General features: G+C 45.7%; 1 protein-coding gene across 6 annotated transcripts in view; it reads left to right on the top strand.

Moving 5' to 3' along the window:
* TACC1 (transforming acidic coiled-coil containing protein 1) overlaps nucleotides 1-20,178 on the top strand; it is a 108,447-nt gene that overhangs the window by 64,479 nt on the left and 23,790 nt on the right. For all 6 annotated transcript variants that reach the window (XM_082863715.1, XM_082863713.1, XM_082863712.1 and 3 more), the window contains one exon: nucleotides 17,910-19,002. In XM_082863715.1, the coding sequence (XP_082719841.1) occupies nucleotides 18,221-19,002 (782 nt within the window). In that variant the 5' untranslated portion in view covers nucleotides 17,910-18,220. The remainder of the gene's footprint in view (nucleotides 1-17,909; nucleotides 19,003-20,178) is intronic.

Genomic DNA, 20,178 nt, shown 5'->3' on the forward strand with positions numbered 1-20,178 from the left:
TGAGAAGAGCAGACGCATCATTGGCTCAGCTTCTGGGCAAGGCTGGGGTTCCTGGGGGTGCACTCCTCGGATGAGTGAGCCCCACCCTCTTACCTTACGGTCACCTTGGCCTTCAGAGGGTAGGGTTTGGGTCTCTTTTTAAATAAAATAGCATGGGGCGCTGGTTTGGAAATTTGAAGTACTTTCGTCATCCTTAGTACAAACTTTTCCAGTTTATCGAGTGACTTTCCAGATTATTCTTTACCTGCGGAGTCTTGAATATTAGAGTGAGCCTCTCTCAGGAGTTAGAAGCTTCCAGCACCTGGCCCCATCTCTTAACAAAAAGCAAATAAATTACCACCCCCCAAGCTCCTGGGTAATGTTTTTGTTTTTGTCTTTGTTTTTTGGACGGTGGGGAAGAGGAGGTTTAGACCGTCAGTTTGTTGTCTGGGCTCAGGCAAGGGTGTGCGTGTGTGCGTTGGTGCTGTTTTTCCGCTGTAAGTGGGGACATCTTAACATTGCAGCATACTTAAAAGGCTGTTGTGCTTTTTCCCACCTTGACTCACCCACTTGGAACTCCCACCCTCGTCACGCCCAGGCTCTGCGTGCTGTGGGGCCCCAGTGGTTGTCAGGGGAACGTGAGTCCTGCGGCCACCACCCTTAGGGTCTACCCAGCAGTCCTGGAAAAGGCCTCCTTGTCCTGTTATCCTGTTGTCCTGCCCCTGGACAGTGCACTTCTCCATTTTAAGGCTGATGTCCTTGGCTGAGTGGCTGAGAACGTACGTATATGAAGTATGTCTCAACTTGGGGGGAATTAGAGGGACTGGGAACTCAGAGATGTGAAACTCTAAAAAATGTTCACATTTTGGACGCTTCCCTAAATGCTAATACGTACCTTTTTAACAGTCTTCTCAGGTCAGACCCCTTGTGTTTCCCTCCTGAAGCCCTCCATTGGTTCAGACTTGAGAGCAAAGGTGGGAGGGAAGACACAGAAAGGAGGGGGGTCTTCGAAGGGACAGGGTCAAGTGAAGAGCAAGGGTTGCTCCTGCGGATAGAGCTGGACGGCTTTATCACTGCTGTTCTGTGTACTTTTGTTCTGTATGAAAGATGATCAGGTGGGAAGGGGGTCCTGTATGTATCAGACATCAGCTCAGCAGTGACCATGAGCATCAGCTCTGTCTTGAGTGCTCAGTTTCCGCTTTGGGGACACAAAAGGGACCAGGGTATAAGGCCCTGCAGAGCTCAGAGTCTGGAAGGAGCTGTCCGCCTCCTGTTCCCCAGGCCCCTTGGTCTCCTTGGCTTCCCCAGACGTTTAGCAGCAGACAGGTAGTTTTAGCAAGGGAATGTGTGGGGGAGGTCTGGGAAGAGGTCCAATGTTAAAAATAAATACAAAAAGACTTTTAAAAAGCACACAACTCCCCCTACCCCCAAAACAAAAACAAAAGCCTTTTGAGCATGCCAATTGTCATGTCTCTAAGATGGTTCATATACTTGGCTACATCTGTTGTAGAAGAGAAGAGTGATGTCATTTTTTCTCCTCTTTCTGTAAATAGAATTTCTCTAGCATGTTGTGGGCTTCCTTAAGAAAAATTTAAAATCCCAGATTGATGTGATGGGGAGACCTACCACCTCTCTCAAGTATGTGTTCCTACAGGTGACACATAAGAGACTATTTAAAGCATTTTCTGAAATGTAAGTCTGTGATATAGTAGAACATTTTGTAGGAATTGCAGGACATGCTTCTGCTCTGTTACCCTCTGAGTCTCTTTGTTCTCTCTCTTTTTTTAAAAACAGTTTTACTGAGCTATAATTCACACACATACAGTTCAGCCATTTAAAGGGTATATACAATTCAGTGGTTTTTAATATATGAACAGAGTTGTGCAGCTGTCACCGCAGTCTAATTTTAAGAACATTTTATCACCTCCCCCCAAAGAAATCCTGTACCCATTAGCACTCATCCCCCATTTTTCTCTCACCCCCAGTCCTAGGCAACTGATAGTCTACTCTGTGTCTCACTAGCTTTGCTTATTCTGGACATTTCATATAGGTGGAATTAATACAATATGTAGTCTTTTCTGACTGGTTCTGTTCACTTACCATAATGTTTTCAAGGTTCATCCATGTTGTAGCATCTGTCAGTACTTCATTCTTTTTTTATTGTTGATTAATATTCCACTCTATGGATAAACCGTATTTTATGTATCCATTCATCAGTTGATGGACATTCGGGTTATTTTCACGTTTGGGCCATTACGAATAGTGCTGCTATGAACACTCACGTTCAGCTTTTTGTGTGGGTGTATGTTTTCATTTCTCTTGGGTGTATACCTAAAAGTGGAATTCCTAGGTCATAGGGTTACTGTTTCTAATTTTGAGGAGCTGTCAAACTGTTTTCCAAAGTGGCTGCACCATTTTACATTCCTACCAGCAGTATATGGGGGTTTTCAGTTTCTCTGCATCCTAGCCAACACTTGTTAATCTGTTTGATTGTAGCCATCTTTATAGGTGTGAAGGGGTATCTCATGGTGGTTTTGATTTGTATTTCCCTAATGACTAACAATGTTGAGCATTTTTCCATGTACTTTTTGGCTGTTTGTATATCTTCTTTAGCAAAATGTTTATCCAGATTCTTTGCCTATTTTTAAATTAGGTTACTTATCTTCGAGTTGTAAGAATACTTTATGTAGTCTAGATACAAGTCCCTTATCAGATATCCGATTGTAAATATTTTCTTCCATTCTGTGGGATGTCTTTTCACTGTTTTGGTTGTATCGTTTGAAGTGTAAGAGTTTTTACTTTTTATGAAGTTCAGTTTATCTATTTTTTTCTTTTGTCCCTCATGCTTTTGGTGTCATATCTAAGAAGGCTTTGCCTAACCCACGGTCACAGAGATTTACTACTGTGCTTTCTTCTAAGAGTTTTATAGTTTGAGCTCTTACATTTAGGTCTTTGATCAATTTTGAGTTAATTTTTGTACATGTTGTGAGGAAGTGGTGCAGCTTCGGTATTTTGCATGTGGGTATCCAGTGCCCCAGCACCATTTGTTGAAAAGACTGTTTTTTCCCCTTTTTAATTAACTTTGCACCTTTGTCAAAAATCAGTTGACCAGAGGTATAAGGGTTGAGCTTTTGATTTTGTTTCATTGAGCTATATGTCTCTCCTTATGCACACTGTCTTGATTACGGTAGCTTTGTGGTGAGTTTAGAAATCAGGAAGTGTGAGTCTTCCAACTTTGTTCTTTCTTCTCTAGGTTGTTATAGCTATTCTAGGTCCATTACATTTCCATATGAATTTTAGGATCAGCTTGTTAATTTTGCAAAGAAGCCAGCTAGAATTTTGATAGAGATTGTGTTCAATCTATAGATAAATTTGGGGAGGATTGTCATCTTAACAATATTAAATCTTCCAATCCATGAACATAGGATGCCTTTCCATTTATTTAGATCTTCTTTAATTTCTTCAAATACTGCTTTGTAGTTTTTAGAGTACACATCTTGCACTTCTTTTGTTAAATTTACTTCTAAGTATTTTATTCTTTTTGATACTACTATAAATGGAATTGTTCTCATAATTTTGTTTTGGACTTTTCATTGCAAGTGTATAGAAATACAATTGACATTTGCATATTGATCTTGTATCCTGCAACCTTGCTGAATTCACTTATTAGTTATAATAATTTTTGGTGGATTCCTCAGAACTTTCTGTACAAAAAATTGGGTCATCTGCAAATACAGATAGTTTTACTTTTCCTTTTCAATCTGGATACATTTTTGTTCTTTCTCTTGCCTAATTGACCTGGCTAGAATTTCTAGTACAATTTTGAATAGAAGTGGTGAGAGCTGACATTCCTGTCTTTTTCTTGATCTTAGGGTAAAAACATTCAGCCTTTTACCATTAAATATGACATTAGCTCTGGATTTTTCAGAGATGTATTTTATCAAGTTGAGGAAGTTCCTTTTTATTCCCAGTTTGTTGAGTTTTGTTTTTTTTTTAAATCATGAAAGGATGTTGGATTTTGTCAGTTTTTCCTGTGTATATTGAGATGATCATGTGGGTTTTGTCTTCCATTCTATTGCTGTGGTATATTACACTAAATGATTTTCAGATGTTCAACCAACCTTGCATTTCTGGGGTAAATCACGCCTTTTTATATGTTGGTGGACTTGGTTTGCTAGTATTTTGAGGATTTTCGCATTGATTTTCAATAAGAAATATTGGTCTGTAGTTTTTCGGTTTGGTATTTTTGGTGATATCTTTGTTTGGTTTTGGCATCAGGGTCATATTGACCTTATAGAATGAATTGGGAAGTGTTTCCTCCTTCTATAGCTTTTTGAAGTTTGGGAACAATTGATGTTAATTCTTCTTTAAATGCTTGGTGGAATTCACCAGTCTGGTCCTGGTCTTTTTGTGTGTGTGTGGGCGGGGGGGAGTTTTTAATTTACCAGTTCAATCTCTTTACTTGTCCTAGATCTATTCAGATTTTCTATTTCCTCTTGAGTCAGTTTCAGTCGCTTGTGTCTTTTTAGGAATTTGTGTATTTTATCTAAGTTATCAAATTTGTTACCATACAGTTATTCATAGTGTCATTTTCTTGATTTTAAATGGAATTAATAAGCCCTGCTATGCCTTTTTCACAGGGTTGATTTGAAGATCAAGTTAGGTAATATGTATGGAAGTGCTTTGAAGATCATATGACTGCAAAGTATTTTATTTGTTCTAAATTCTTAGTTCTAGGAAAACATACCCAGGGTACCACTGTCTGCAGTTTCACGTTTGTACTACATTTCCCCTTTGTGAGTTGCATTTCAAGGGAGAGATTGTGTCCCTTGTTACTAAAGGAATATGAGCTAAGATGGGTTGGAGGGGGAAGTGGTTTGGGGGCCTGTCTACCTGTTTCTTGAGGGGTAGCAGAACATAGGTCGTACACTTTCAGGGTCAGAGGGCATCAGTGCCCCATTAGGACATCAGCGTCAGGCTCCTGCCTAGACCCAAGAGCAGCTGTTTCCTTTCCTCTGTGAGGAAGAATGCTGAGTCTGGTCTAGTCACTGATGTCTTCACCTCTCCTGTAGCCCATACCTTAGATGCACTACATTCATTCTTCTTACCTCCTCCCAACTTGCTTTTTTTTTTTTAATTAATTAATTTTTAAATTAACTTTTATTGGAGTATAGTTGATTTACAATGTTGTGTTAGTTTCTGCTGTACAGCAAAGTGAATCAGTTATACATATACATATATCCATTCTCTTTTAGATTCTTTTCCCATATAGGTCATTACAGAGTGTTGAGTAGATTTCCCTGTGCTATACAGCAGGTCCTTATTAGTTATCTGGTTTGTACATAGTAGTATGTATATGTCGATCCCAGTCTCCCAATATATCACCCCTTTGACCCCATTGGTAAGCATAAGTTTGTTTTCTACATCTGTGACTCTATTCTGTTTTGTAAATAGGTTCATTTGTGCCATTTTTTTTATAGATTCTGCGTATAAGCGATATCATATGATATTTGTCTTTCTCTGTCTGACTGACTTCACTCAGTATGACAATCTATAGGTCCCTCCTTGTCGCTGCCCAGCTTGCTTCCAAGTCAACAATAAAGGTCCTTTTAAAATACAACTGGGACTTCCCTGGTGGTGCAGTGGTTAAGACTCCGCACTCCCAATGCAGGGGGCCTGGGTTCGATCCCTGGTCGGAGAACTAAATCCTACGTGCCCCGACTTAAGATCCCACATGCCGCAGCTAAAGATCCCGCATGCTGCAACTAAGACCCGGTGCAGCCAAATAACTAAATAAATATTTTTTTAAAAATACAACCTACCTGGCTTTCAAAAATAAAGAATTACTTTAGTGCTTCTAGAAAGTTCTCTCTCTAAATATGGAGGCACATTCAAAGAGGAAGTAACCCATTTAGAAAGGGAAGAGAAGTCGGTGATGCAGGAAGACCAGAGGTCAAGCAGTGGTGGTTTTCTCTGTAAGAACATGTGAGGTGGCTGTCACGTGAGAAGGTGGTAGTAACTTCCTCACGATTCAACCCTTGAGTGTCTCCGTAGGGTCTTGGAATGTGGCTTTCCTCTCCTTCACTGGATTATAAGCCCCACGTGCTGATTTTGTGGCCCCTTCATGCCCAGCGCAGCGTATGCTGCAGGTCATAGGGCCTGTGGTTGGTTGGTTAGATGATTATCTTAGACATTTTTTATGATTGGACTTTTGGGCTTCAAGTCCCGATGAAGCTGAGGGTTTAAGCTGATTAGGGAGTGCGGACATGGAGCGTCTGGTTTGGGTCTGCATGTAGGATTTCTTAGTACTGTGGCTGGCAGTCAGCTTGGCTCACAGCAGTACATTTGTAGAACTTTGGTCATCGCTGGACCCTCCACGTTTGTGGCTCACTGTGAGATCGGGCGCCCCCACCATGAGGACAGAATGGAGCAGTGAGGGAGGTACAGTCCCATCGGTTTGTTTTGTCTTTTGGCTGCGCCACGTGGCTTAGTTCCCGAACCAGGGATCGAACCCGGGCCCTCGACAGTGAGAGCACCGGAGTCCTAACCACTGGACTGCCAGGGAACTCCCTAGTCCCACCTGTTTGGACGTCTAGCCCAGCTTGGTCACGTGGGTTCTGTACCTCACCTGTCAGCTCTCAGAAGCATGGCATGGGTGGTTTGTTCCTAGACACGGACTGTCCCCTGCTTCCATCCTGACTCAGATGCCCACCCCTCCATGGATGTAGCAGTGTAGAGCGATATACTTGATTGTGTCCTACCATAGCATTGAACCTCCACCCCAGAACCCTTCTTCCTGGGCTTGTGACCCCATTTGGGTTTTCTCAGGGTCATCCCAGGAGCGAAGAGAAATGAGGTGAATGCAGGTGGCTCTAGAATTAACTGGGGGACTGTGTAGCATGGTTGAGCCATGACCTTCCTGTGCCCCAGACCAGGCTCCACGCCCCCTCCTCCCTCCTGCTCCCTCGCTCCATCTGTTCTAACCTCTCTGGGCCATGGTTCCTTCATCTGTAACATGGGCTTAAGGAACACCTTAAAGTGATATATCTGGAGCACCAAGCACAGTTACAACAGCAGTGTAATTGCGAAGAATTTTTCAGGAGGGAGGCCCTTTAAAAACAGCCCTTAACAAAAAATAAATTCCACCCTTGTGTCTTGGGAAGAGAAGGAGAGGTGGGGCTGGGTGGGCTTGGAGCCGCCGTCCTGTGTTGAAATGAAGACAGAGGAGAAATGGGTAAGAGGGGATTAGGTTTGGGTAAGAAGAGATCTTTATGCTTAGTAAGAAGGATTCTGGGCCTTGGGATGGGAGAATTGGCTTAATATTAGTCATTTGTTTATATATCTGTAACACTGGGGGATAATGTAATGCTTGTCTAAGGTTTATTGCACGAAAATCATTGCACAATAAACAGTCTCTGGGTAAGTTATTCTGGAAGTGAGGTCAAGGCTCTGGGTCCCAGTGTTTTCTAGAAATTGGTTTCTCTAATAATATATAGCCAACATCTTTCAATGTCACTAACTACTTCAAACACAATTTTTAACATGGTACCACAATATGTTGTTTTTATTTTAATCATTGAACTGGAGTCAGACAGCTAGTAACCAGGAAGTTAAACAGTACCATGGGGAAACTTTTTCTCTGTTTTTTTTTCTGGAGGATGCGGGCATGGGTACCCCTGCTGGACATCTTGCAGCATCTGGTTTTGTGCGAATTTGCCCCGTTTCCCTTGTGAAGATCATCAGCCTTGGGTAATTGTGAATCAAGCTGCTTCTTCCATCACACGGAGGCAGAACCTTCATCTTGCTATTAGACAAGACTGTATATTTATCTACTGTCCGTGGTCAACCTGTAGCTTATTAGGATACATGAAATGTGACAATGTAAATAGCACTTGTCGTTGAGAGGGTTTGGGGGTTTTTTTGACACCAAATATGTGGTGTCTTTTCAAATACCAGTTCTGTGTGTGGTTGATACAACTGAGTGTCCTACAGTTCAAGCTTAGTCTGGCAGTAACTACCCAGAGTTAGCGTCAGACTCCAGAGGTTTAAGGGCTCAGTCCCTCCAGGCTGCCCTCATCTGAGGCGTCAGGGGCATCCCAGGTCCCACACTTCTGTCCAGCTTGGCTACAGATTTGGGGGATCCTACGACCCCTCTCAGCTTCTCTACTACAGTGACTCACAGAACTCAGGAAAATACGTTTACTGCTTTATTGTAAAGGATGCAACTCAGGAACGGCCGAATGGAAGAGATGCAGGGGACCGGGTACGTCTTGTCCAGGCCTGTCACCCCTGCAGCACCTCTGTGGGTCCACCAACCTGGGAGCCCCGTGAATCTCGCTGTTCAAGATTTTTTATAACCCGACTGATCTCCAGCCCCTGAACGTTGCCACCCTCTAACCACGAGTTGGGTCTTTCTGGTGACCAGCCCCATCTGGACGCTATCTGGGACCCGCACCCTGAGACACCTCATTAAACGCAGGTGTGATCAAAGGGGCTTGTTATCAATAACAGGACACTCGTGTCACCCAGGAAAATTCTGGGGCTTTTAGGAGCTCTGTGCCAGGGACCTTGGACAAAGGCCATTTTTATTGTGTCACATCTTCTAGTATGAAGATATGAAGACACGAAAATCTTCACCCAGCAATAATTATAATGACAAATTTGAAAACCCTCAAAAATTACATGACATGTAGCGTGACTTCAGTGCTTCTGTCATTAGTTTAACCAGTGAATGGATCTTTTAGGCTGGAAGGTGGGGGAGGGGTGCTGCTAAATGTGAAGGAGAAACACGAAGCAGGAGAGGTGAGTGCAGGTGCCCGCGCGCATGCTCCGAGCTGTCCCAGGTTTGCTGTTTGCATTCGCTTCAGTTTTGAAGTTGCTGTTGTCAGGACACCAGAAGGCTTAACGACACTGAGACTTCTCTCCGGGGGAAACGGTTAAGTGTGTACGGCTGTGGAGTTGTGTGATTCAGGTGTTTCATGGCATCCCCTAGAAACCTGCTTTGTCCAGTAAGGTAGCCTGTCGCCACCCGTGCCTGTTTAACCAAAATCGAATGAAATTGAACGTTGAGTTCTTCCGTCACACTGTCACATTGCAAGTTCTCAGTAGCCACAAAGAACTGGTGGCTGTCTTATCACACAGCTCAGATAATAGGATGTTCTTTCTCATCCTGATAGAAAGTTCCGTTGGACAGCACTGCCCTCAGTCCCACTCTGCATGTTAGAATCATTTTTTTTTTTTTTTTTGCGGTACACGGGCCTCTCACTGTTGTGGCCTCTCCCGTTGCGGAGCACAGGCTCCGGACGTGCAGGCTCAGCGGCCATGGCTCACAGGCCCAGCCGCTCCGTGGCATGTGGGATCTTCCCGGACCGGGGCACGAACCCGTGTCCCCTGCATCGGCAGGCGGACTCCCAACCACTGCGCCACCAGGGAAGCCCTAGAATCATCTTTTTAAAAGTGCCTGAGCCCCTCACCGGACCAACTAAATGAGGGGGCTCTGGGCTGACACCCAAGGATCTATTTGTTTCAGAGCTCCCTAAGTGATTTGATTCAGGGGCATTTTCAAATCACTGCACTAGATGCATCCGTTTCCACCACGGGAGTATCTGCCCTTCCATCTTTCTGTCAGGCACTCATGCATCCTCCACCACTGCACAGCCAGCATACCTCATGCTCTTTTCCTACAGCCTGTGTTGTTCCATTTCTGTCTTAAACCGTCTGCCGTTTGCTAGCCAATTTTACACTTGCTGATGCAGCCAGACTTTGCTTACGCTTTCTGCTTCGCTTCTTCGAGAAACGTTTCGTCTGGTTGCGTCGTGCACCGGCATTGTGTTAAGTTACCTCTTACCCTTCTGTGACAGGCTGTGTCTGTAGGTCATTTTCTGAAACCAAGTTTGGAAAGTGGTCAAGTGCATCAAGGTACTGGCTTTGGTGGGATCAAAGGGGATCGGGGCTTCCGTCCCTCTGTGTTGTGCTTGGGGGCGGGAGGCGAAGGGTGCCTGGGAAGAAAGGGAACTTGTCTTGAACTCTCTAGAAATAGGTATCGTTGTACGTAGCTTTGGAAAATCATCGAAATAATATTCATTGTAGACAGAAGGTAGAAAATCTAGATAAGCAAATAAGAGAAAAAGCAAAAGAAAACAGACATAGTCCCAATTCAAGGGATGAGGTGTTTAAAAAATTCATGTACATCATTCCAGAGTTTTTTCTAGATATTGTTTTTTTATTCTCATGAAAAGTCTAGGCATACAGTAATAGAAGAGTGTAATGACTCTGCATATGCATATCACCCAGTTACAGCAGTCAACATTTTGGCATGTTTGCTTCTTGTTTTTGAAGTATTTATGAGACGTGTTCCCTAAATATTTAAGTGTGCATCTCTAAAACATAAGGACATTTTTCCTGTTAACCATAAGACCATAATCATAACTAATAAAATTAACCTAATTAATGTTATCTAACCCAGGCCGTGTTTAATCAGGCTCCCCCAGTTCTCCTCAGAATGTCTTTAACATTGGATCCAAGCAAAATCACGTACTGCATTTGGTAGAACAGTCTTTTTGGTCGTTTTAGTGTATTCATCGATTCCCTTCATTCCCACACCACTTTTTTTTCCTACCGCATTCTGTTTGACAAGAGGGCCATTTTCTGTATGCTTGTCCCATCTTTTGGATTTATCTATTCCCTCATTTCCTGCAAACTGGACATTAGGTCTAAAAACCTGATTCAGGTTATGTATTTATTCTTTTTGAAAAAAAGTTTAAAGAGAATGAAGAGGGCCCATCCTTCCACTGTATGTGTGCCCACCACCCTCCTTTCCCCTTTTCTTTGTTAGAAAATTCTAACGGCACAGAAAGCTTCTTTCCACTGTCCCCCAAGGCAGTCGGTCAGCGGTAATTTCCCCTTCCATCTGTAAGGTTTTTGTCTTTATATGTCTAAACTGAAGAAGGTCTCATACCTTGTGCACCCTTCTTCCCCTTGCTCTTTCCACCTGACGTGTCTTGGAAACCCTCCCATTTCAGCACATACAAGTCTGCGTGGTTTTTGATACCCAGATATCAATAGTATTCCCGTGTCAATGTCGCACATTAAATGATCTGTCAGTCCCCTCTGGTGCTCTGTAATAGCCCCCAGAGTGGGTGGGAACATCCTCACCCTTGTACACATGTGTGCTTGGCCCTCTTTGTGAGCATAATTAAAATAAACGCCTAGCCGAGGAAATCATGGGATAAGCACTTCCTGAAGGATCCCCCATACGCTTTCCCGCACGCGTGAGACGGCCGACTGGCCCGCTTGCCTGGTCGCTGTTAACTGAGCACCATCAGTATTTTAATTTTTACAAATCTGATGGTTTAAAAACGGTATCCGGTTTATTAACTGTGTGAAAGCGAGTCTGTTTCAAATGTGTTTTCGCCATTTTCTTTTTTTATTTTCTTTTTTTTTCTTTTTTTTTTGCGGTACACGGGCCTCTCACTGTTGTGGCCTCTCCTGTTGCGGAGCACAGGCTCCGGACGCGCAGGCTCAGCGGCCATGGCTCACGGGCCCAGCCGCTCCGCGGCATGTGGGATCTTCCCGGACCGGGGCACGAACCCGTGTCCCCTGCATCGGCAGGCGGACTCTCAACCACTGCGCCACCAGCACTGCCTCTTCACCTTACGCTGCCCTCTGCCCAGCAGAGCCCAAGCCACCCTCCAGAGAAGGAAAGCATCCTCCCAGGTCTGATTTCCCACGGGGTGGTCTGTCCAAGTGTCCCTCCCTTCCACACCAGTGCCCCGCTGGGACCACGCCACCAGCTTTCACTGTACGTTTGGGGCCCCTTAGGGCCTGGCCATCCACCACCCTTCAGTCCCATCTCAGTGTCAACGGGTACGGAGCCCGTGACTGAATCCTGTTTAAACAGACGATTTAAATTTGTGTTTTGGTGCGTGTTCCCTGTCAGACGTTTAGTCCACACTTAAAATTGCTTAAAACAGCACTTGCAGCATTCCCTTGGAATGTTCTCGGAGGTGGTGAGCTTCGTTTTTTGATGTTAGGATTTTTTTCCCGCAGTAGCGTAAGAGTTTTTAAACCGCGGTGTGGTGATTGAGGGGAATTGAAGTTTTAACTATCAAGTGATGAGAGGAGCCCTTTGACGACCCTAAACGTGGTCCCAAAATACAGTCTTCTGCCCGGTGGTTTCTTTTCCTTTCTTTTTTTTTCTAAATAGCTATTTTTTAAAAATGTATTTTAAAATTTTATTTATTTATTTTTGGTTGCGTTGTGGTGGCTTCTCTTGTTGTGGAGCATGGGCTCCAGGCGTGCGGGCTTCAGTAGCTGTGGCACGCGGGCTCTTGAGTGCGGGCTCAGTAGTTGTGGCATGTGGGCCCCGTTGCTCTGTGGAACGTGGGATCTTCCCGGACCGGGGCTCGAACCCGTGTCTCCTGCATTGGCAGGCGGACTCTCAACCACTGAGCCACCAGGGAAGTACCTGCCCGGTGGTTTCTAAGGCCAGACTTTGGAGAAGGCCAGGGATTTTCTCCCCTGGAGAAGGCTCTAATGTAATTTTTCATTGAGTTTCTGGGGCTTCATGGACCCTCTGAAATTTTACCTTAGAACCCTTCTTCCTGAATTATTGCAAAGACATTCATTTTCATGTATTGGTTCAGAGATTTTTGTTTTAGCCTCAGAGTCAGGCCTTGCATCTCAGACTTGGTTGTGAGATATATTGTTCAGATTTTGAGGTTAGAAGGAGGCCGGGGTTTGTGTGTGTGTGAGAGAGAGATACAGGAGGCGTGTTCAAATATTGGCAGCTTTGTCACTTTACAGGTCCAGTGTTTATTTGTGTGGTTTTTTGTTTTTTGTTGTTTTGTTTTTTTGTTGTTTGGCTGCACCGCAAGGCATGCAGGATCTTAGTTCCCTGACTAGGGATCGAACCCGCACCCCCTGCAGTGGAAGCACAGAGTCTTGACCACTGGACCACCAGGGAAGTCCCACATGTCCAGTATTTTAAAACCCATAAAAGAGGCCTCTTGTAGCTGAAGGAGAGAAAGTGATGGGCAGGTCTAAAAGGAGCTTGCAGACAACGTTTCGCCAAAAAGTTAAAATCTGAGGGGGGGAAATGTCAAGCATATTTGAGAAAAATGCCAAATCTGCAGTGTTAATATACAGTGTTTCCAAGTGGTTGCTGTTTTATCTCCTCTCCAATGAGGTTATCCATGTGGAAGCAGCCAGCTGAGCAGGTTCTCAGTATATGTGAGCTGAATACATTTCTGAGTTTCAGAAATATTTTGTGTTCATGGCATTTCCCTTCTGCTAAGGTTTTTTTATACACTTGTATTTTAACCCAGTATATTTTCAACATACCAGAGTATAAAGCAGAAGGTCAAGCTGTTACCTCAGTCTTTAGAATTTTGGTGTTCTGTGCCTTTTCTTTTACAAATATTATAAAGAAGGAGGGAAAAATCTCTTTTTACAGGAGAATAGTCTAAAAAAAGCATATAAGGTATCTGTGTTAGAGCACCCATGCGTGCGTCACACAACGTTTTAGATCTAGCAGAGGCTGCTCGTTGAAAGGCAGAGTTTCATTAACAGCAACAGACGTGGCAGAAGTGGAAATGTTGGTCTATTTTTGGATTTCCTCTGTGTTTGCTTTGAATTCATCTGCTGATCACCTCTCTGTCTGTGTTCACCAAGCCGCCTGGTAGTGCTGGCTTGTCAGAATCATCCAAACGCAATAGACTCAATCCAGGGAGAGAGCCTGTCAGCGCGCTGAGGAAGGTTCTGATGGAATGCAGGATTTGTGTCAAAGTGGAAGGATGGCTTAGAGGGAGGTTAAGTTACATAACAGCGCTCTCAGACGGGACCGAGGTTAGAGCTCTTAACCAGAGCTTGCAGACGTTTTGGGTGTTTTACTTCTTCCTGCAAGTTACCTGTAGTGCCATGCTTGCCTTTAGCGTCTGTTGTAGGGCAGCCCTGGGTATGTGGGGTCGCCTGGTATTGGCACACTTGCTGATGGAGGGTATAAATGCGAATAAAATCTTACTCTGAGGTACCTTTTCCAGTTAGGTGAGGAGTTTGGTTTTTTCCTTGTTTTACATTTTCACAAACTCCCCAGACTGGTTTATTTTTATTTTTATTTGTTTTTTTTTGGCCACGCCACGCGGCTTGCGGGATCTTAGTTCCCTGACCAGGGATCGAACCCAGGCCACAGCAGTGAAAGCGCTAAGCCCTAACCACTGGACCGCCAGGGAATTCCCCCAAACTGGTTTAAGTCAATGAGAAGCCCTCCCCACACTCCTGCCCGTCAGTGCTTTCTCCTGGTGACTGAAGGTGCTAGACCAGGGTAGGGCCTGCAGGGAGTGGGCGTAGGACTGGGCAGGTTTACTGACCTGGTACCTGGCCAGAGCTGGCCAAGAAATGCCTGGGCAGGGGTCTTCTGCTCAGGCTGGGGGGCTGAATTCAGGTGAAGGGTGCTCGTTTTCCTTCCCCCTCCCACTTGCTGGGTGGCATGCTTTAGGGTACAGCAGAGCTGCAGGTGTCCCCAGGTTGCCGGGTGGCCTCCTTTTCCATCCCTTGCTCCTCTGCAGCCAGTAGAGATGGGGAAGGAGGAGGGTCTAGAGGAATGGGTGGAGGTGGAGGAAGGTGGGAAGGCCCTGCCCTTTTCTAATGGAGGCGATGAGGGCAGAAATTGAAAGCTAGGGAGAGAGTAAGCGAAGGGCGACTCCATAGGTCTCCCCTCGGTCTCTGGGAGGTGTGGGATTGTTGGTGAAGGAATCAGGAAAGGGAGACAAAAGTCCCAAGAGGGAAAGGGCCGCTGGGCTGGACACACTGTCCTCGCCTCACCCTTTCCCCTTAACTTATCACAAGCCTCTGGGGGAAGAACACAGAGGACTCGGATATCAGTGCCCAGGGCTCCCACGTGGGAGACTGGCAGTAAATGTTTAGAAGTCAATGGCAAGGAGGGGTTGGGAGAGCAATTATGTAACAAAAGACAGTTTTTCTTTGATTGTCATCAGCTTCCGATGTCCTGCGGTAGAACCTGTGTGTGCCCACTGCCCAGGTTAAATCATTGCCCCCATTTGCCCAGGTTTGTCCCCACTATGAACTTCTTTTTCTTTTGTTTTGCTGCTTTTCTTTTTTTTTTTTTTTTTTTGCAGTACGCGGGCCTCTCACTGTTGTGGCCTCTCCCGTTGCGTAGCACAGGCTCCGGACGCGCAGGCTCAGCGGCCATGGCTCACGGGCCCAGCCGCTCCGCGGCACGTGGGATCTTCCCGGACCGGGGCACGAACCTGTGTCCCCTGCATCGGCAGGCGGACTCTCAACCACTGTGCCACCAGGGAAGCCCAATAATACTCTTTTAATTTACAAAGATGGTTAAACTTCAACTTTCATTTTAAATTAATCCTTTTTAGGTAACTTCTTTTTAGAAAGAAAGATAATCAACCTCTCTTTAAAATTTTAGAATAAAATATGCTAAGGCTCAAAGATGCAATGTAGGAGGGAGATACCTTACAGTTAAGTAGTATCCAGTGTGACTTCGAAGGTAGTCAGTCTCACGTACATCGTGGCTTCAGTTAGGTCAAGTACTAGTTGCAGCCCAGATCTGTCTGCGCTACTTACTTCCTACTCAGCATCTCTGCTTCAGAGTTCCAGACAGCTCTCGGTGTCCAGGGCCAACCTCCCTGCCCCAGCCCGACAGCCCCGAGCTCTTCGGCTGGTACCCCTGAATCTCGTTGAACAGTAAAACCATCCTCTCATTCCATGAGCTGAAAACATACGAGTCATCTTTGATGCCTCCTTCTCCTTCAGTCCTACATCCAGCCTATCACCAAGCCTTATCAAATTTCACCTCATTTTCTCAGTTACTGTGCACTTCTCTTCCTGTCCATTAGCACCACCCTAGTTGAAGCCCCAGAATAACATGCTGGTGGTTCTGTTTGTTCCATTTTGACCTCCTTCCACATTTTAACTGGAGAGAGCTGTTGAGAAGGTAAATCTGATTTCAATCCACCCCTGCTTCAGCGCTCTCTGTGGCTCATAAGCGGTAACTGTCTATACTTTGGTATAATCAAGATTAGATTGTATTCAACCAGCTGATGCTAGGGTGTGAGCAGGTGTGCCCAGACCCAGCCTGGCTTCTAACTGAGCCTGTTGCATGTGGATTTTTGCAGCCCTGGGGTTTTGATGCTGTGCTTTCACTGTTGCTTGTCTACCTTCCTGCCCGCCATCAGCACAGAGAAACAGTCAATAACACCTGCATCACAGCTCAAATATATGGAGAGAGAATAGAGAGTCTGTACACACACAAGTGAATCTGTCAGTACACTTTAAAACGTTCTCGTTAAAATTCTGTGTGAAATGCAGTTGTTTAAAATTTTTTTAGTTTGAAAGGTTTCAAGAGTATATGATAGAGAAAATAGTACAACGGAAACTCCTATACACCCATCCCTGGGTTCAACAGTTCTCAAGATTTTGCCACATTGCTTTCTCTTTTTAAAAAAATATCCTTTTGGGCTTCCCTGGTGGCGCAGTGGTTGAGAGTCCACCTGCCGTTGCAGGGGACGCGGGTTCGTGCCCCGGTCCGGGAGGATCCCACATGCCGCGGAGAGGCTGGGCCCGTGAGCCATGGCCGCTGAGCCTGCGCGTCCGGAGCCTGTGCTCCGCAACGGGAGAGGCCACGGCAGTGAGAGGCCCGCGTACCGCAAAAAAAAAAAAAAAAAAAAAAATATCCTTTTGAAGTATGTTAAATCCCAGGTATCATGTGTTGAGAGCTTTTTAAAAAATTACAGTATTAATAATAGTTTTTAAGAACAAGACATATTGGACATTGGTTAGAATATCTGAAGCATCTGTGCAGAATAGTTTGTGAACCGCTGCTCAATTCCAGCCATAAAGGAATCGTATAAAAAGATGTGTGAGTGCTTTGAAAACACTCTCCCAGTGATGCTTAGTTCTTTGATCCTGGATTAGGATTACGGTCAGGAAGTAGGATTAGATGGTCGTCTCTGAGTTTCCCTTAAATCATGAGATACTATGATAATAACCAGTTTACTCAGTTTTTGCTGCTACTCTATTATCGTTTCAGATATATGTCAGGAAAGCACTATCTTAGTTTGTGCTTTAAAGAAATACCTTCATTTACACCTTCCTGATTGCAGAGTTTCTCCTTATAAAACCCCAATTAAAAAGAATCTTTCATTTTCACAAATGATTTGAGAAGATTCCTGGCCAGCTTATAGACGAAGCTTCTAAAGAAGAAGTAACTTTATTGTTTTATGATTTGTGTTTTAGTAAAATAAGGGCTGTTCGTTCATAAAGCCACTTTTCTATCTCTGCTTTTTCTAATTAGTTTTTTTATTTGGCTCTTTCCGCTTTTAAGTGTACAGAGAAGTTATTCTGAGCAGGCCGTGATGACTTTTTCATTTAATTTTAAACCAGTCCAGTTATTTAAACTCTATTCTGGGGAGGAGGGAATACTTAACATCCAGAGATTAAAACCCGCTTACTGCATAAAATCCGGACCCTGAAACTCTCAGGCAGTGCCTGGGAACCGTGTCCGTGCCAGGTGAGATCCCTGTTACCTGAGTTGTCTGCATCCAAAGTTTCTTCCAGACCAGTTGTTTTAACCTGCGGAATTTTAACATCATATTAATATGTTTTGCAGAGGGCCCACGATCTCTTTAGCCATTTCCTGAATAGCTCTGTTTGGTATAATTGTTATTTGTGTGACTTGGATAGCACACACACAGCGTTTGGGCTGGCAAGACTCGCTTTAGAGTGTAGTACCAGCCGTCCGCTGTCAGGCCACGCCGCCGTCGTTGCGGAACCTTAGGGATGCTTCGTACAAGCAAAGAGGGCAGAGCTTGCCGTTTGTGTGGCTTCAGCTAGTGGAGAATAGTCACCAATGCTGAAAAGGTAATTTGTTAACAGACGGCTTTTGTGTTTTGTTTTAGACTCACAAGAAGTGGACGAACAGCTGGTAGCAGAAGTGGTTGAAAAATGGTCGCCCGAGGCTGGTTCTAGACCCTCAGAAAACGAGGCAGCTCAGCACACTACTGAGTCTTACTCAGTCAAGGGTTTCAGAGAAGAACCTGAACACGATGTGAGCAAAATCTCTGTCGTGAGGCCATTTTCCGTAGAAACCAAGAATTCCACGGCGCCCCGGGGGCCGCCTGGCCCAGCAGCGGCTCATGGCTGCGTGGCCGCGGCCTTAGGCCAGGCCGGGCCCTGCCCCCGCGCGCCGGGCGCCGCCCAGGACCAGGCAATGACCGAGGGCTCCATGGGGTGCACGCTGGAGGCCTCAGCGGAAGCCGACCCGGAGGCGGGAAGCCCGTGTCCGGAGCCCGGGGCCAGCAGAAGCAGGCTGCGGAAGCCCAGGCCCGTCCCCCCGAGGAAGAAGGCGGCAGGCGGCGGGGTCTCCGAAGCCCACCCCGCCCCGGAGGGCGCGCGTCTTCCCCGGGTGGACCGCCAGTCCGGTTCTGACGGAGAGGCTGGGAACACCGCCACCCCTGCCCTGCTAGGAGGTGACAGGAGCCAGAAGTGTCCCCCCGACGTGAGGGAGACACCGTGTGCCCCCGGCGGAGACACCCGCGACTCAGGGGCTGAGCTGCCGGAGGACGTGAGGGGCTCCCCTCTGAAACTGGAGTTTGACTTCACGGAAGACGTGGAGACTGTGGAGTCCAGGAAAGCCCTCCCGAGGAAACCCGGCCGGAAACCGGGCAGCAGGGTGACACCCAAGGTTCAGAAAGACGGCGCCGGGGAGCCAGCAGGCGCCCCGGGGGCAGGGGCGTCCTCAGAGCCGGGTCCCCGCCCCTGTCCCGGGGAGAGCCCCGACTTCGGGCCCTTTGGGGGCCACTCCCCGCTGCAGCGCTCGCCCCTGCTCTCGGCTCAGGGCTCCTACCGCTTTGACCCAGATCACTTTGACGAATCCATGGATCCCTTTAAACCCGCTATGACTTTAACGAGCAGTGACTTTGGTTCTCCCGCCGGTAGTCATATTAGTGAAATCTTAGAATCACCCAAGAAGGCAAAGTCGCGTTTGATAACGTGAGTGAGACGGGCGTGGGCCTTGTGTTCTGGGTCCTCTTTGTGGGTTTGGCGGCCACTGCTTTTGGTTTGGGTGAAGGTGCCCCGGGGCAGACGCAAAGCTCGTAACCTCGGACTGCAGTCTTCACTGTTTTGCCTAACTCTGGTGTGGAATCAGAGATACCTGAGGTTTCCTTTTTAGATGTCTGCTTTGCTTCTGAATCCTCAGTTTATTCAGCTGAGTTCTTTTTCCCCCCACCTTGGGTACTTTTTTCCTATTAAAAAAAAAAGAATGTCATGGGCTAGGCAGGTAGAGATTTGATGGTTTTCAGAAATCCTATCTGAGCTGTCGGGAATCGTTTTATATACAGAATTCAGGTGTCAGTGCTAGCCACCTTCTTCAGCTTCTCTGTGGATGAAACAAGAATCCCGGGGCTGCAGGTAAACTGTGTAGCATCAGTAACACGTGGGAAGGGGTCTTACAGAAGTCTTTTCACTTGAACAGAAAGCTGTGATTTTTGTTGGAAACAAACCTGCCACTAAAAGTTAGAATTCTTATGTCTCCTGGTAAAGCTTCTGGCTTTTTCAGAAAGGAGGTGAGTTTCCAAAAAGAATCAAGACTATTTTAAACAGTTGCCTAAATCTGACTAAATTAGGCTGTTAGTCTTCGTTGTGTGAGATCCCTCTCCCCACCAACCCCCCTTCTCCTGGGAAATCTGGAGCCACTTTTGCAAGGTCCTCGGAGTTCTCTCGGAGTGGTCACCCCCAGGCCATAATTCCACGTCACATTTCAGGTTAAACTTGTTACAGGGTGACCTTATCACAAAACTTGAGTCGATGACAATCTGTTGGTATCTTCATGACCCTGTGACATTTTACTAAGAATTAGATATAAAGAAGGGCCAATGGGGAATTCCCTGGCGGTCCAGTGGTTAGGACTTGGCGCTTTCACGCTTTCACTGCCGTGGCCCAGGTTTGATCCCTGGTCAGGGAACTGAGATCCCACAAGACGTGTGGTGTGGCCAAATTAAATAAATAAAGTATTTTTTTAAAAAAAAAGGGGCCAGTGACGTGGATGAAATATGAAAAGGGAGGGTGAGAAGAAGTACCATGTTTCTCATTGTCACCACAGTTGTATTGGCGAAATGCTTTTCAGCGTTAATGTGATGTAAAGAAAAATACTAGATGGTGTGGTGA

The sequence above is a fragment of the Leucopleurus acutus genome (genome assembly GCF_964270905.1).
Source record: "Leucopleurus acutus genome assembly, chromosome: 21".
Lineage (NCBI taxonomy): Eukaryota > Metazoa > Chordata > Mammalia > Artiodactyla > Delphinidae > Leucopleurus > Leucopleurus acutus.